We start from the raw sequence: 17,302 nt of genomic DNA, 5'->3' as shown, positions 1-17,302 counted from the left end.
ACAACATGGCTACTCAAGGGGAAAATCCGCTATCAGTATGCATAAAAAGTCCCGGGGCCGTCGATAGGGTGCTCGTATACATAAAGTAAGTGTATGTAATAGTTGTATTCGGTGATCTGATGAAGCGTACCTCTTGATTAACCCGTGGACTTCGTATTTAAAGCTATGTCCAATAGAGTCAAAGTGTGGTGACCCCGATACGTCAACTTGTCCGACTAAACAAAATCGATGGGATTTTGAAGTTTCACGCCAGATTTCGTAAACTAATATCGAGAAATCGACAACATGTTATGGCTTATTTTAAAGATTGACCATTTCTCTTCAATTTAAGTCCTACTTCGAAAAAATCCACCCAATACAACCGAAGCTACGGTACTTAGAAATAAATACATCAGATTTCAAGCCTGGGGGAATTCAGAACCTTTCTCATTTATATGTACTCTATGTGTTATTATTTTATAAAACGATTCAGGCACCTGTGTTGTGTTCAAACTTAACGTACTACTTCTGGCACACACACAAATAACTGGTCAGCAAGTGTAAGTATGACTTCCCGTCATCATACAAAGTACATTTAAACTTTTATGTTTATCGTAATGAGATAAGTATACATGTTTTTCTGTGAACATTATTGCAGTATTGAAATTAAATAATTTGAGTTTGTTTGAATTATCAGATTTGATAGACCAAAATAACAATTCCCCAATGTTTATTGTTATCGTAAGATCGTTAGGGGGTAAACTTGACGCCCTCATCTCCTCCGGATCCATCGGACGAAACCCTAAACTACTTCCGGTACTTCCGGTTGACAACGGGATCGTAGCAAGAATTGGCCAAACACTTATACTCCGTTAACAGTGATGTTGTATTCTTCTGGAAATAGACAGAAATATAAACCCATACTTCAATAATATTTTTTAACTGGAGAGAACACTGGCGGAAACATTACGCAATTAGATATTATACATACAATGTAAATCAAATCACGTGGAAATAGCATTTAGTGGGAATATTCCGCTGTAGAAGCTGTAAATAACAACAGTATAATTCCGTATGATGACTCATTACATGACAGTTGTTATTGTTTAGGTCCTTTGTCCGTTTTGACAGTCATCAGATACCGATCTTCCTTTGTTAAGTAGTCTGTACCTGTCAAACTTATCTATTGTATCATTTCCAAACACTTCTCAATGCACAGAACCAAAACGTATCTCATTTATTTTTCGAATGTTGTAACTTTTCAATCCCCTTGTATGTTTATTGTAAATATACGCTTACGTAATTAATCTTTAGTACAAGTTGTTGTGGTGTTCTGTATTAAGCTGATCATAGGTCTAGGCCACAAAGCCCCACCGCCGTAACTTAACACTCCTGTGAGGGTCTGACGATCGATCCTATTGTAAACAAGCGATACGGAACAGTCGGGCTTGACCTGTGCCCGGGAAGGTTCATTATGGATATTAATTTTACAGAAAACATAACTGATACCCGTCGATAGTACTGGGTGTAATTGTTTATTATACCCGTGGGTTTGTCTATACACACGTGTGGTAGACATGTAGACACTCCAGCCGACTACTGTGTTATGATGAGAGGGGTTTTCTCAAGAAAGTTACGTTTCATTAGTTCAAAACAAAACCAAGGAGAGAAACAGATATGATTTACGTTTGAGGAGCACACATATCATATTTACGGAAAACTTGTAATCGTTGATATATCCTGGGATCGTTTCTTTATTTCTTCGAAACATTGATAAACCCGGAACTATCCTTTGGCTCGTGCGTCATGCTTAGCATTTCAACGTTATAGGTATGACACATTCTGTACGGATTCCCTTCCCGTAAGGATTATTATAAAACGCTACGTAAAATTTGTATACAATTTATTCAGCTCGGGTAAGATTGTAGTAAATGCAGTAAAACTCATCTCCATGTGGACTTATAGAGATTTATAATTAATCTAATAAAATACTTCAATATTATATTTTTCAGATACGGCGAATCGGACTCCCAAGTGAAGAAGAGATCTTAAACAACATACCGGAAGCGGAATCTGTTAAATTATCGTGAACTGTTTAAATATGGCCCACGACGTAGACAGCACCGGAAGTCGGCTTCTGAACGCAATACTTATGGGAAAAGCGAGGCAGATAAGTTCTCTTCTCGACAAAAACGTCGACGTCGACGCAAGAGACGACGAAGGGAAAACTCCATTGATATACGCCGTCTGTTGCGACATTGATGACGTCAGAACGCACGTTGTCCGTCTGTTGTTACGTAGTAACTGTTACATTAACGCACAGGACAGCAGTGGTTGTACGGCACTCATGTACGCATGTATGGAGGCAGATCGTGTGGATGTCGTTAGACTAATCGCCAGAAACAAATTGTGTAACCCCAATCTTCAGGACCTGGAGGGCTATACCGCGGCAATGCACGCGGTGGCTGCATCAAATTCCCAAGGTCTCAAAACCTTGATAAGTTCCTCTGCGACGAAAACCGTAGTAGATTTGAATATAAAAAATAAAAATGGAATAACCGCTCTCGAACTTGCAGTGTCAAACTGCAGCTGTTTGACTGTTGTAAAGTTCTGACAACAGATGGTGTCGGGGGACGCAATTCAAACAATATTCGGGATAGAAAGGGTCTGAATTTAATATTGGGACGCGAAGCATCTGTGATGTCACAAAAAGGTAATTTATTGCTTAATCCAACCCTTCAGGTTCCTGGACTTTCGCCACGTGACGGGTATGCTTCCCGAAATGCAACGCCCGTCCCGAACTGGTCACGACAGAACTCATCTTACGACCATAATGGAATAGAACATTGGCAGGGGTTTAAACATGACAGAGTCCATTCCTCCAGCGACAGTCCCTGGGTGGACAGTCCTAGAAGGATTAAGCGAACTTTGACCCCAATATCACGAGAGGAAAAACTTGCTGTTGCTTATCAACCAGAATCTCCAATGTTTGGAAACAAGATGAGGCTACCCAGCATTCCAAGCGGAAAGAGATTGTGTCTAGTTTCAAATCAAAACAGTTTTGACATCGGTGGTAATGGGGAGACTCTTTGATGTTACAAAAACTTCCTTTTCTATTATGTCAGCATTCCAAAGGAATTGTCATTGTCTCATTGAATGGTTTAAAAACCTCCAAATCAACGCTTCCAGCTTCAGTACCATATTATCTCTTAACAGTTTGTGTTTGTACTCAATTTGAGTCTCTACTACAGCTTCAGTTCACGGTGTACCAGTTGGATGTACAACATACATGCATTAATACTATGTCATCTATTCACTAAATTACTCACCGTGAAAGTTGTCCGAATGTTTTCAATATAAATTTCCGAACGTTATCGCCGCGTGTGAGGATACCGAGAACTCGAAGACAAGGTTTTCCGACTGCTGGATCTATGACATGGATGTACCTATATTCTAATATTTTAACACATTAAGATCATCATAACTCAGTTTCTGTAAACAACTGTTTACGTATGACATGATAAACAAAGCACGTGCAATGTGTATATATAGGTGAGACAATATGTAAGCACATGTAATACACATTACGTACTGTATTGTATTACGTATAACACCACGTGTACTGTAACACCACGTGTACTGTAGAGAAGTGTAAAGTTGTATTTATATGAGGGTACAGTGCATATTAATCAAATAATACCGAAATAAAATTCGTCTTTTGATTAAAAAATTATGTTATTTTAGTCTTAGATATTTGGAATGGCATCAAAACTGGAAAGCTTGCCCAAAGTTCTGTTGTCTTTGAATGACTTTACCTCGCATTTGACAAATTGTTTTGGTCTAGCGATCACCGATAGACTACATGTATAATACAGACGTTTTTATGGTGTTCGTCCGTGTTTATGTCGTCAAAATAGTACAAACACAATTACGGGCCAGTGGGTATTATCATTATTGATATATCTTTCTTTTATAAAAGTACATTGGCCGTTATTATAGCTTAACCTTATATTAAATATTTCGCATTAACAATTCCTTATCGATATAATTAAATTTGTGTACAATGATCGAGCTTAAAACAAAATACATGTAATCAGTCGACATTGAAAAGGATTTGGCTGTCAATGTAGTTGAGAAGTGGGGATGTTGTGTGGAGCTTATTGTATGTATTTTATGATACCCAGGGGAGCTAGGATTGGCCAACAAACTCCGTTTATTTCAGCTGTAACGTCATACAATGTATATAACTCCATTAAAAGTGTTGGGCCCATTCATAAATCTTATGATCCTATATATTGTATGTATTACGTCGTAGTAGATATAAACATGAAATTAGCGACCATAAGTTCGGTGCCACGTTAATCATATTAAGCTTTAAAAGCCGGACATGCGCGTGTTTACAGACGATCATTAAGGGTTGTAATATATACAGTGTAGCTTTGTTTACGACTTGTTGAAGTAGCATTACCGTAATCTCTTTCTAAATGCCTCAGTGGACAATTTATTATTGTCTCATATCCACGATGAGTGGGGAGGAAAGTTACGTCAGGTATTAAGCGACTTTACTGTTCAATGAAAGTGATATATACAAACGAGTCTGAATGTGTGTATTGGTTTGGTCGCCACTGAATTAAGCCTGTGTTGTAGAAGGTTTAACCTAGATCTGTATGCCGAGTGTCGTCGATATAACCTAAATGTGTATGACGGGTGTCGCCGTGATCTATATTTGTATGGCTGGTGTCGTCGTGACCTAGATTTGTATGCCGAGTGTCGCCGTGACCTAGATTTGTATGCAGAGTGTCGTCGTGATCTATATTTGTATGGCGGGTGTCGTCGTGACCTAGATTTGTATACCGAGTGTCGTCGTGACCTAGATTTGTATGCCAAGTGTTGTCGTGACCTAGATTTGTATGACGGGTGTCGTCGTGACCTAGATTTGTATGCCGAGTGTCGTCGTGACCTAGATTTGTATGCCAAGTGTTGTCGTGACCTAGATTTGTATGACGGGTGTCGTCGTGACCTAGATTTGTATGATGGGTGTCGTCGTGACCTAGATTTGTATGACGGGTGTCGTCCATGAAGCAGAAGACGCTTACACTACCGGAACACATGGTCTCTTCTTTTATCCTGTTTCAAAGCTCCTTGTAAATTTACATTTTATTCTTATTATGCCCTCGTTAACTTAATAATTTCAGGGTTGTTTTTTTTTACAAAAAACTATATGGCCACAAAACGTATTAAACTTATTAAATATATTTATTTCAAATAGATCTAGAGATATATTTGAATATCGAAGAAAAAAATTAATGGTAACAGTTATACATTGAAAACATATATATAGTATGACGTGTAAATATAGTCTGGTTTACGTACTGGTAATGTGTTTGATTTTTATCAGGACCTGTTGATGGCTGGCAATCCTCCGAGTTGTCGTTCGGTACACTAGTGACTATAAGGAACGACAACTCTAGTGTAAGGAACGACAACTCTAGTAGGGAAAGACAACTCTAGTGTAAGGAAAGACAACTCTAGTGTAAGGAACGACAACTCTAGTAAGGAAAGACAATTCTAGTGTAAGGAACGACAACTCTAGTGTAAGGAACGACAACTCTGAGTAGATACTTGGTGTTTGACAGTAACATAGCTATTGACTGGTGTGTTGACTGGTGAAGGACTTGAGGATATTTATACCTCGTTACTAACGATATAACTAAACATATAGATTCCCGTTGTCATTGTGTACAGTGATAGTTGTTATGTTTATTGTTTGTTAAACATGTTTAGATAGGTACAATAGTTTCGTTTGAATTATCAATTCTACAGCTAATTGTTCCGTTAGCTATAGTAGTGCGTTGAAAAGATATTGACATAAACGCTAAATGAATTAATCGTTAAGTAGACAATTGAAATTATTCTATAACCAATCGAAATGTGTTCTGTCTGTATCAATCTATACGTCCCTTGTACGTTCCTTTGGTCTATGGAATGTAACGAATTGTACTAGGGGCGTCACTCCTGTTCAATAAACAGTACTACATGATCTCTACGATAACGGGGTCGCAGGAATGTCCTTACATAGCTCGTAAAGGGTCAGAATTACGATCGTTAGTCATATTCTCTTAATATCGCCATTCCTCGGTAATTATCGTCACAGGTTGATTAAGACATAATTATACTGAACAATAATAAGTATTTGACAATCTTACGTTCACGTCGTCATCACTGGTCGCCTGAAAAGCAGGCATTTTTATCCAATGATGAATGACATGTATATCTGCCTCTCGACTAATTCAATCACTGGGTAACAATTGGCCGACTGTAAAAACTGGTGCATCGCTCGATTATGAAAACGCTTAAAGACACACACTCACGAAGAAACATATATCAATGTTTACATTTTTTTTTTTTACAGTTTTCGGACTTAATACATACCTAACAGATTATCTTGATTTTTCTTTCAATATCCACCTTTTCAACGATCATAAGCATTTTCCTCTACACTCAACAGAATTTTTTTCATCGAGAAACGTAGCCGGTGTCGATTTTTTTGTCCCAGGGTTCTTTCCACCCTTCTGTATATAATGACCACCAGGGTGTCATTTTTACCCTATTTTAATCTAGCCCCCAAAATGTCTGAAACGATATGCTATACACACTAGGAAAGGTCCAAATACATGTAGACTAACTAATTCTCAAGTCCCTGTGGATTAAATGTCTTTTTATGTAAATGATTTACGAGCATATAGCCGAGTCCCGGGAATTGTCTGGAAACACCAGTAACTTACACCATCTGAAAGTACAACTGCACAATTATCCAGCTATATTATCTACGCGAAGTGATGCTTTTTAATTAGCATCCATCACCTGGTTCTGTTCTACAGTACGATCCGTCTTCTGACATCTGCCTCACGAGCTACTACCTTTAATGAAGTTAATGATAAAGATTTATTTTACTATCTTCTGTGAAGCCGTCGCACTGAGAAAATGCAAAGTTAAGAATATCCTTGACCGGGTATCGATGTCACTTGCCTTATAAAACATACCCCATGTGAGTTGTAGACCTTAGTACATGCATAATGTATGCCAGTATGGTGCAGATATCAGGAAACCCACCAAGTTTTGATTCCCAGCCAAGCCAAAGAACGTCTGTAGTCAGCCTATTGGACTACTGTAAAATGTCACTCTGGAACAGTTCCGACAAGCGTGCTCAGCGCATTCACAGGGCGGTCAATTGTCTCCATAATACAATTCCTTCAAGCTTTAAACTAATCAGAAACCTATAATGTGCATTACGTACAAACAACTAGCAGAACAGGAGTATTTGACCAGAAACATGTTATATATGTTTCTGATTTAACAAAACATACCTTAGAATCTACTTAAAACTTCTACTAAACATTGCGTTTTCGGTCTTGATACAATTATATGTCTTAATATGTCCAAATTTCCTATTTTATAACATGGTCAAATCAAGATGGCCGCCAACTGTATCAAAATTTAACTTGGCAGATTATGAGAAAGATTAATTACTAATGGGATCCCTCCTTTATTTTCTGAGGTTCTTCTTGCGTGATCCTGCTTTGTGAGTGTTTAAATTCAAAATCTATAGAGACAGGTGCTTGGTGGCCATATCTTGAATTTTAAACTGTTTAATTTCTTTCATCTCACAATATATCAAAACAAATCTTTCTCAATACATCATAAGTTGGTACGCGATTTGTGTATGATCAAATTGCTGATATCTTAAAAGACAGTATTTATATATATATATATATATATATATATATTTATCTTGAACGACAGTATTTTTGTTTTTGTATTTTTTTTCTAGCCGGTCTTAAGTTGTGTTTGTTCTGCTTTGGAATTGAACACTGTGAATTTGACATTATATAAAGGCCAATTTTGTATCGGTACTTTTCCGGTACATCTATAAGTAGGTGAGGGAGACTTTCACGAATCACAAGTTGAATACTGCTGACCTTCGCTATTGTTTCTCAGTAAAATATACATACATATACTTGTTTTCTGGGTACGGTTATGTTACATATACTTGTTTTCTGGGTACGTTTATGATACTTGTTTTCTGGGTACGTTTATGTTACATATACTTGTTTTCTGGGTACGTTTATGTTACATATACTTGTTTTCTGGGTACGGTTATGTTACATATACTTGTTTTCTGGGTACGGTTATGTTACATATACTTGTTTTCTGGGTACGTTTATGTTACATATACTTGTTTTCTGGGTACGGTTATGTTACATATACTTGTTTTCTGGGTACGGTTATGTTACATATACTTGTTTTCTGGGTACGTTTATGATACTTGTTTTCTGGGTACGTTTATGTTACATATACTTGTTTTCTGGGTACGGTTATGTTACATATACTTGTTTTCTGGGTACGGTTATGTTACATATACTTGTTTTCTGGGTACGTTTATGTTACATGTACTTGTTTTCTGGGTACGGTTATGTTACATGTACTTGTTTTCTGGGTACGGTTATGTTACATATACTTGTTTTCTGGGTACGTTTATGATACTTGTTTTCTGGGTACGTTTATGTTACATACACTTGTTTTCTGGGTACGTTTATGTTACATATACTTGTTTTCTGGGTACGTTTATGTTACATATACTTGTTTTCTGGGTACGGTTATGTTACATATACTTGTTTTCTGGGTACGTTTATGTTGATGAGGAGGAAAAGGGGATACCAGACAACAAATACATATACAGTGTATATTATCTTTTTCGTTTTACACATTAATATTTGCCAAATCTAGCTATAATGTTGCATACACTGTCAACCCAGATATCAAGTATTTTCTACGACAGTGGGAGCGGTTACCTAGTATAGGATTGGAGTATGTATTATCCCAAGTCTGTGGCATAATAAGTTCTCCCTAAAACCTCTTAGAATGAAAAAACTTACTCCAGGGGTGACTTAATAAAATTCCCGAAACCACAAAGAATAATTTCACCATTAACAAATTTATTTGGAAATACATAATTCACATTTGAATATATCAATGATAATAATGCTTGTTTACATTGAGTACATTTGGTTAGATTACAGAGTACTGTATACTGTAGATATGGTGATCCTCCAACATGTCAACATACAACACACATACACATTAGGGAATTAAATACGGACTTAACAAGATATTTTCTGTTACAAAGTAAGAAGTTAAGATATAAACAATAACAGTAATACAAATTGAATGAGGTTTGATTTAAGGAGACAACTGTTTCAGCCCTGGCAGTTTAACTGGGTATTCATGACAAGACAATAAATACAATATGGCAGACAAAAATATTACATATTAGACAGAAGAATTTCTATCAACCAGTTTTAGGCCCTCAATCTCCCAACATATATGGACGAAGAAACATTTTTTACCTGTTACACATTAAAATATATTACATTAGGGACATAGGCACATGGAACAAATATTTCTGGCATCAAATCTCCATAAATCGTATGGTAAACATCTCTGATGATCACCAGGCACCAATGCTTCATCTTATAAAAACGTCTTTCAAACTTGTAAGTCTAACCAGGCATAAACACTGCCATTCTCGGCCCACATCGGCTGTCAAACTATTGCTACACCATGTACTGACATAGTGAAACGAAGGGAAGTAACTCTGATAGATCAGAATGAAAAACTGTGAACTTCTCAACAAAATCCATAATTACTTGGTTCCCCTGTTTACCAACAGAAAGAAATATCCAAGGGAACCTAAAAATCAATATTTTCCCTCTTTGATGGAGAAAGTAAATAAAACTGTATTTAGCCTGTAATAACCCCAGACGACCAACACATAAAATTGTATTCAAAGTGGGGTGTAGACTTATTTCAGGATAAAACAGCATTTGGTAGCTTTTCTACCCAACAGAGACATTGGCTTATTGCTGCATAAATACATTGTAGTACTTTCATGAATCAAACAGGACACTTTTCTATAAAATCCACTTTGGTCCCATTTTCTGAACAAAACATTCAATATCATATGGCATGCTATGTATAAATTCTACTTGTGACAAATTCTAGCACTATTTGAAGCCAAAACAAAATGGCATCAGGGGAGACATAAATGATATAACAAGCTGGTAAATAGTGTAGCCAAAGTAATCAACAGTATGTCTCTACTATTATGTAGGACTACATCGAACCAGGGACAATTGATGACAGGTTGGTAATACTGACCATGGATTTACTTATAAAACAGTAAAACTTGGAAATGATTATCTATTCTAATGAGACTAAAAATGGTGGAACAAAAAATCAACAGAGATCATGGAATACAGTGCACTCTAAATAGGGAATACAATGTACAATAGATATGTGTAAACAATGGTTATTCTGATTACTGCAAAAGTTAATTCCCAGTACTGGACAAAACTTTACAGACTCACTCTTAAACACTGCATTGATAGATACAAGTACTTAATAAATCTCTAATGTAAAACCTCTACAAATTGATACATCAGAATCTAGCTGTGCCACAATGGTCAAGATTTACAAGAACGGTCAAATTGACCAGGACGGTCAAGCTGTAACATAACGGTCAAGCCGGACCTGATTGGTCAAGCCATACAAGAATTATTACACATCTTCTGGATACATCAAAACAATATTATTCTTTGGCTCAATCAAAATTGCCATCATATGCAACATCAAGAGGAAAATTGCACAAATCGTAAAACCTGAAGGAAACGTTGACACTGAATATCAGTTAATATCAGTTATGGAAAAAACAGAGAATAAGATAGGCAGAAATAAAAACATGATTTAGACAGTGATATGATAGTTTCTCGGAATGATTATGTAAATGTTTGACACGTTTGTTCTGGAAGAGACCTGTGGTATCTCTGTTTCTGGCTATTCCAGAATCAAATACCTTGTGGTTCGAGTGACTGCTTTTGTCATTCCTACCAACAATTGGCCTATGTAATTAATTATCTTACACCCTACACACAATACATCTGGAAGAGCCTCAAAAAGATAGTACAAGGGAGATAACTCTTCATATCTTCAAGTAAATAATCAGAAAAAATTGAAAGCATTCTGAAGATTCATTTCCAAGGGAATGGTTAACAGCTTCTGAAAGAGAACTGTCAAATTCATGTGTCTGATGAAAAAATATCCACATATTTATGTCCTTTTCGAAAAGAAAGAAAAAGAACATGAAATATATACTGTAGATTCAAAGTAAATTCATCAATGAAACTTCCTTAAATAAAATGTTTACCTTTCCATTTTTTTTTAATCACTGAAGTATTTCACATATCACAGGTTTCCTGAGTAATCCAGAATAACTACGTTTAATATCAGAGCTTAGGCAGTACAAAGTCTATTATGAGAAAAATGTATAACTGGCTAAAAAATCCTGCTGACCTGGAACCGCAACTACAAAGCAATGTAGCAGAACATAATGTATGCAAGGTATGTGATTTCGTCACATTCAAAAATCAAAATATTAAATTATTACATTTCAAAAAAAAAAAAAGACAAAATGACAACTTTGCCCTCAATTTATGGGCACAAAAGGCAATGAATGAAGATAGAAAGCTAAAACTATTGTCTGTGCAGACATCATGGTAATGGTGAATTGTGCTTACTACCAGAGACAATAATACACCCCGATTCTCTAGGCATTGTTTGTTGGAGATTTCGATTGGACCATCAAAGCCTGGGTAGGCCTATGTTCATACTAGAATCAACATACATTTGATCAAGGTTACCGCTGGTATACATGTACATGAATTTGAAAATAAAGAAAAAAATCTGTAAGATTTGTTTCCTGGATGCATACAATTAGGAAATTTCTGACATTAACATTTTTTCTTTGATAATCAAGTTTATCCAGACGGTCTTCAAGCTATAACCAAACACATCCTTATCCAGATGGTCTTCAAGCTATAACCAAACACATCCTATCAGGTGATCACATAAGGAGCCTCCCAGTCTTTGTACCCAACTTTACATCATATCTGACTTTCTTCTTTCTTCTCCATCCATTCTTTAAACCCTCCTGCATACTGTCTAGCTCTGGAATGAAGAAAGGATCTACATTAGTACAATTAAGTTTAAAAGCATGAATTTAAGTAAATATAATTTTTTTACACATTTTACAATTAAGTTTAAAAGCATGAATTTAAATAAATATAATTTTTTTACACATTTATTTTTGGTATCAAAGTCCATTTTACTAATTTCATGTAAATTTTCAAAATGTGTTTAAACATTTTTCATAATTTCATGAATACATTTTAAACTAAAGATTAATCATTATAATCATCAAAATTCTACATTCTTGAAGATGAAAAGCATACTGAGCTATATAGTAAGGATATGAATGACCTTTATGTTATATTCTAGAAATGAAGTACTTTAGTGAGCATTCTTATATCATACCATGGTAACTGGCAAATACAGAAACCAATAACTGAATCCACGTGTATTTAGAGGAATGACCGACTAATGACAGTCACCCCAGGATTCAATTGTAATCATGATGAGCTACTGAATATAAATAGATTTTCTTCAGAGATAAGGTTCAAATAAACTTGTATAAGACTACTCACTACCACCTAGTTAGCCATGATGTGATGAAGTTAAGAGATTTAACAGAGTAGTTAATAAAGTAGTTAACAGAGTAGTGAACAGAGAAGGGAGGACTCCAGAGCATATCTCCACACACATTTCAGTAAACAGGAAGTCTTATTACATTGTTATCAGTACAATTTGATAACGTTTACAAGTATAAAACTGAATAATTTTATGACATTGGTGGTAATTTACTGTTATAAGTACAAAATAGAGTAATTTCAATCATAAAATGTATCTTGAGGAAGAATTCCAATACTTTATTTCTGGTTCAATTAGACAAGCTAATGGCACTAGGATTTAGTCAAAACTACTTCAATTAGACAAGCTAATGGCACTAGGATTCAGTCAAAACTACTTCAATTAGACAAGCTAATGGCACTAGGATTTAGTCAAAACTACTTCAATTAGACAAGCTAATGGCACTAGGATTTAGTCAAAACTACTTCAATTAGACAAGCTAATGGCACTAGGATTCAGTCAATACTTTATTTCTGGTTCAATTAGACAAGCTAATGGCACTAGGATTCAGTCAAAACTACTAACTCATAGTGCACTGAATGTTTTTTTTTTTTTTTTTACTTCTGCCTCAGTTACAAAACTTCCTACTAGTGTAGCAGCTGCTGAAGTTACCTGGGGTCAAAATACCATTATGGGTGTGCTACATGAACTTGGTAGTAAAAGGCTTATTTGTATGCCTGATGTTGATTTATTGTATCTTTTTTTTTTACTGCTGAAAGTTCCTTCCAAAATCAATGATTTTCTTCCCTTAGTAAGGCAAAAAGGTCATGTCCCAAACCAGTGAGCCCTGATTAGACTCGGATGTCTGAGCATCATTATATCAAATTACTATACTTTCTATACTATTTAATGTCGTAGGTGCCCGGAGTACCTTTACAGCCTAATGTCAAGAGAGCTGAGGGCTATCATCTCTGAAACAGTCTTTACATATGTATATTAAGCCAGCATATTACCAAATATTTTTTCATATTTTTTTTTAATGAAATGTCACATGGATCTTTTCCATATTAACACGCCTACTTTGATCAAATTTAATGGAACACACTTACTTCGAATAACCAATCTCATGAGCTATAGTCAGGGCTTTGAAACTTCTAATACCAGCGTAACAGGCAAATACAATGTTGTCATCATCGAGTTCAGGCTTGTCACGACCGTACAAGGCCTTGAACGTGTGTGGAGCCATGTTGAGGGCCGATCCCAATTGTCCCACTATGAACATGCAACAGCATAGAAGAGAAACAGTGTGAGACAAACAGAAAGCATGCTACTGCCTCAGGTCACACTACCTCCTACAAACACTTATGTCAATATAGGAATATAGCAAAACAAATCACTACAAATTAATACATTTTTCTTAAGAATTCAAACATTATCTTCAAATAAATTTGAATTTTTTAGGTTTGAATTCAATATCTGATTTACTGTCAAGAAAATTTTGATACTTTGATGCCGAAAATAGATTTATTCATGCTTATAATTATAACTATTATTGTATATATTTTATATCGTTTTTTTTTATATCTCCATTAATGTTTGTAGGTGTACATAGGTGACCAGTCAGTGTCCCCAAGCAACTGAAATATTAATTGATGTTTAGGTTAAGGAATCATGGATAAACTTTAAATATGGATGAGATATCGAACGAAATAAAACTCAGTGCTTGAAGAAAGTCTATATTTCTCTGATAGCATTGTAAGCACATGGTACTACGTATACAGATAATATGTTTACACCATAATTCCTTAACTAGTTGTAAGGGACACAACTCTAACATTACTACAATAACCACTAGATAAACTGCACATGGCCAATACTCAATCTTACTACACAATATGTAGTTCATTCAATTAGTTTGATTTTTAACAAACTTTCGTTAATTATGATATGATATTGTACATTTTTAGGATTTGACAAGAAGCACTTAAAGTATGAAGACTTCAGAATATACAAATGCAGTCAGTTTTGTGTATTGGCCATTAAATGCTTTATCAGTGTTGTGTCATACATGTATACAAATCAAAATGTCAATATCTCACACCTGGATTTTCTTCATTTACAACTTATGCATATTACCCTTTTTCTTTTTTCTTTTTTTAATTTTTGGCAATTAATAACAAGAACTTTCGTTTTCATTCTTGTTTCAATGTTACACCGTTACTCATTACATTTGATAAAAGCATCAATCAAACTCTTCAAGTTTTTGGTGGTACATGTGTATTGACATTTTCTTTTGAGACAGAAGATGTGCTTGTTATAAACAGTGTGTAATAGTATTGAGTAAATGAGCATGAACTACACCAGGTCTGACAGAGAACTATATCCAAGCTTAGTTACACAACATTATGTACTTTTTGAATCCCATTTTATGTGCTATTTCCAGAGCTGTGTTGCTTTTGATTGGTCCGAAGCCAACAAAGACAATATCTTCGTCGTGTGGCCTGGGTTTAGGCGTGTTGAACAGTTCTGTGAAGCGGTCGTCCTTTAACAATAGACTTTCTTTCAGACAACTGACTGTGTGGAAGGAAAGAACAGTAAACATATCAGCACAGTAATTCTACTGACAATTACGTTATTCTAATCATCTTTTTTGTATCAATATGTAATAAATAGGAGTTATTTCTTACAGAATACTTTACAGGTTGTTTTTAAATTGTTCAAATATTCAGTTTTAACAAATACTTTCATGACAGACATATTCCCACCAAAATCATGAAACATGTCAAATTTTCTGCTTTATTATCAATGTTTCTATTTTTGAATTTATTCTCTCCGTAAAAATCTGAACTCCTGGAAATAACAACCTTTTCAGTGTTGTAATAGCTAACAATACATATTATAAACACCATTAAATGTAATCAGCTAAAAGCTATCTACCCGACACCAAAACCCAGTCTTCCATCTATAACCCACTGACCTAGACTATGTGTCGGTCTCCTTGTCCATCTATATATATAGCTACTGATCTAGGGCCACAAGTATGATCAGCATATGATATAAAATGGAAATATATTGGCCACAAAAAATAAAGCATTGTTATCTTAACTTTATATCGCCAAAAAAAAAAGTTGTGAAAAACTAAAGCATTTTTATTGCAACTTTACATTGCACACAAAAAGCACTGTTATCATAACTTTACATTGCCCACAAAAAACAAACTATTGTTATTCTAACATTTATTGTCGACAGAATTATCATAACTTGACATTGCCCACAAAAAAATAAAAGTAAGGTTATCATAACTTTATCACCTACAAAAAATTTAGAATTTTATAATAACTTTATATCACACACAAAATAAGTATTGTTATCAACTTTCAACCTGACTTGTTAGAAATCACCTTATCATACAGCCACCTTATTTTACAGTGCTTTTGTGGGTATTTTCTTTCCATGTTTCATGCTATTTCAATTATTTCATAGTTCTACCGGTAAATTCTGCGAACACTCAAGCCCATAAACTGTATTCTAGTATTTTTAAAGTAAATTGGTTCTTTTTATTAAATATTATACAGATAGATCTATATTTATGCCCAGAGTAATTGTCTGACCGTGGTACATGGACTGAACACACAATAATTTGATAGATTCTTGAGACTTAAACAACTAGTCGCTGATATCAGTAGTACTGATCAGGCTGACAACAGTATCATCATTATCTTCTCCACTATGATCAATAAATATCTTGACCTTTTGTTACAACGAGCTAAACAACACTCTGAGGTCATCACCAAGTCAGTCACCAATTCTATTGTCATCTCAAAAAATATCTTATTTGCCCAAAATAAAGAATATTTTCCCTAATTTTATGAAAAGACTGTCAGCTGTGAAATTAAGTAAACACTGTTGTGAGTGCTATTCCAGTGAAATTATTAAAATTATCTGTTTACTTGATCTGTTGATCTAGTTGATCACATAGGAATTACAGGTATAATGTATAATGTATAGCGGCCTAATGACTGGTCAGTGCTGGGGTCAAAAGTTAATAAGGCCTGAGAACATCTGGGTTCTATAGTCGGATTATGTTCAGTGACATGTAAACAGATTGTATAGAATTCAATGTGACTTACCAAACTGGTGGAGGATAAAGATATATTAAGTTTATTTTAGACAGTATGTCATTAAAAAACAATTACAAAGGAATTTCAACAACTCATTCATTACCTAATCAAGTATAATATGGTCAACATTTTGAAAAACTGAGCCCTGAGCATAATGAAATATGTACAGTGTACATGTGTGAAATATTTATGGAAATATTTATTGTAATTCAATTTATTTCATTTCAAAATATTTTATTGTCAACACAACAAGTATAAATTTACATTGAATATCGTACAGAATTGGTGTTGGCAAAAGGGATTGGACAACAGGCTCAGCCTATATTAGTCCTTTCCTATCAAATTCAATTTATGCAAATTTAGATCTATAATATATATCAGTTTACAATTAATGAAGAATTATGTATGTGTACTTGAATTGACTGTTATCCACTAACACTACCATATAGAACTAGTACCGTCCCCTAGAACCAAGTAATTTGTATAGGTTGTTAATTCAGAGATACTTTTGTCCTGTTTTACACTTGGAAACGGGCCATTTCCTTGAGCTAGACGTGACCTATTTTCCTAAAATGAAGAAAAATCATGAGAACCTTCATACTTTTTTAGAAAATATGTAA

At 35.0% G+C, this 17,302-nt stretch overlaps 2 protein-coding genes across 4 annotated transcripts in view; one reads left to right on the top strand and one right to left on the bottom strand.

The window, feature by feature from the left end:
• The first annotated feature begins 1,406 nt into the window (after nucleotides 1-1,406).
• LOC117342797 (serine/threonine-protein phosphatase 6 regulatory ankyrin repeat subunit B-like) lies at nucleotides 1,407-3,723 on the top strand. The gene is given in 3 exon segments (XM_033905057.1): nucleotides 1,407-1,809; nucleotides 1,992-2,554; nucleotides 2,557-3,723. Coding segments are annotated over 2 exon segments (990 nt in total). The 5' UTR covers nucleotides 1,407-1,809; nucleotides 1,992-2,080; the 3' UTR covers nucleotides 3,073-3,723.
• A 5,230-nt stretch (nucleotides 3,724-8,953) lies between these two features.
• LOC117341712 (thiosulfate:glutathione sulfurtransferase-like) overlaps nucleotides 8,954-17,302 on the bottom strand; it is a 30,321-nt gene continuing 21,972 nt past the window's right edge. Inside the window, exons 3-5 of one of the 3 annotated variants that reach the window (XR_004535709.1) lie at nucleotides 14,973-15,135; nucleotides 11,900-12,042; nucleotides 8,954-11,861 (exon numbers count right to left, since the gene is read on the bottom strand). Coding sequence is in view for 2 of the 3 variants with exons in the window: in XM_033903574.1 (XP_033759465.1) it covers nucleotides 11,979-12,042; nucleotides 14,973-15,135 (227 nt within the window). In the remaining variant the exon portion in view is untranslated. Of the gene's footprint in view, nucleotides 12,043-13,670; nucleotides 13,834-14,972; nucleotides 15,136-17,302 lie in introns of all 3 variants that reach the window. The other 2 variants (XM_033903574.1, XM_033903575.1) reach the window with 2 other exon arrangements.

The sequence above is a fragment of the Pecten maximus genome, chromosome 14 (assembly GCF_902652985.1).
Source record: "Pecten maximus chromosome 14, xPecMax1.1, whole genome shotgun sequence".
Taxonomy (NCBI): Eukaryota; Metazoa; Mollusca; class Bivalvia; order Pectinida; family Pectinidae; genus Pecten; species Pecten maximus.
This window is presented reverse-complemented; position numbering and strand designations above follow the sequence as displayed.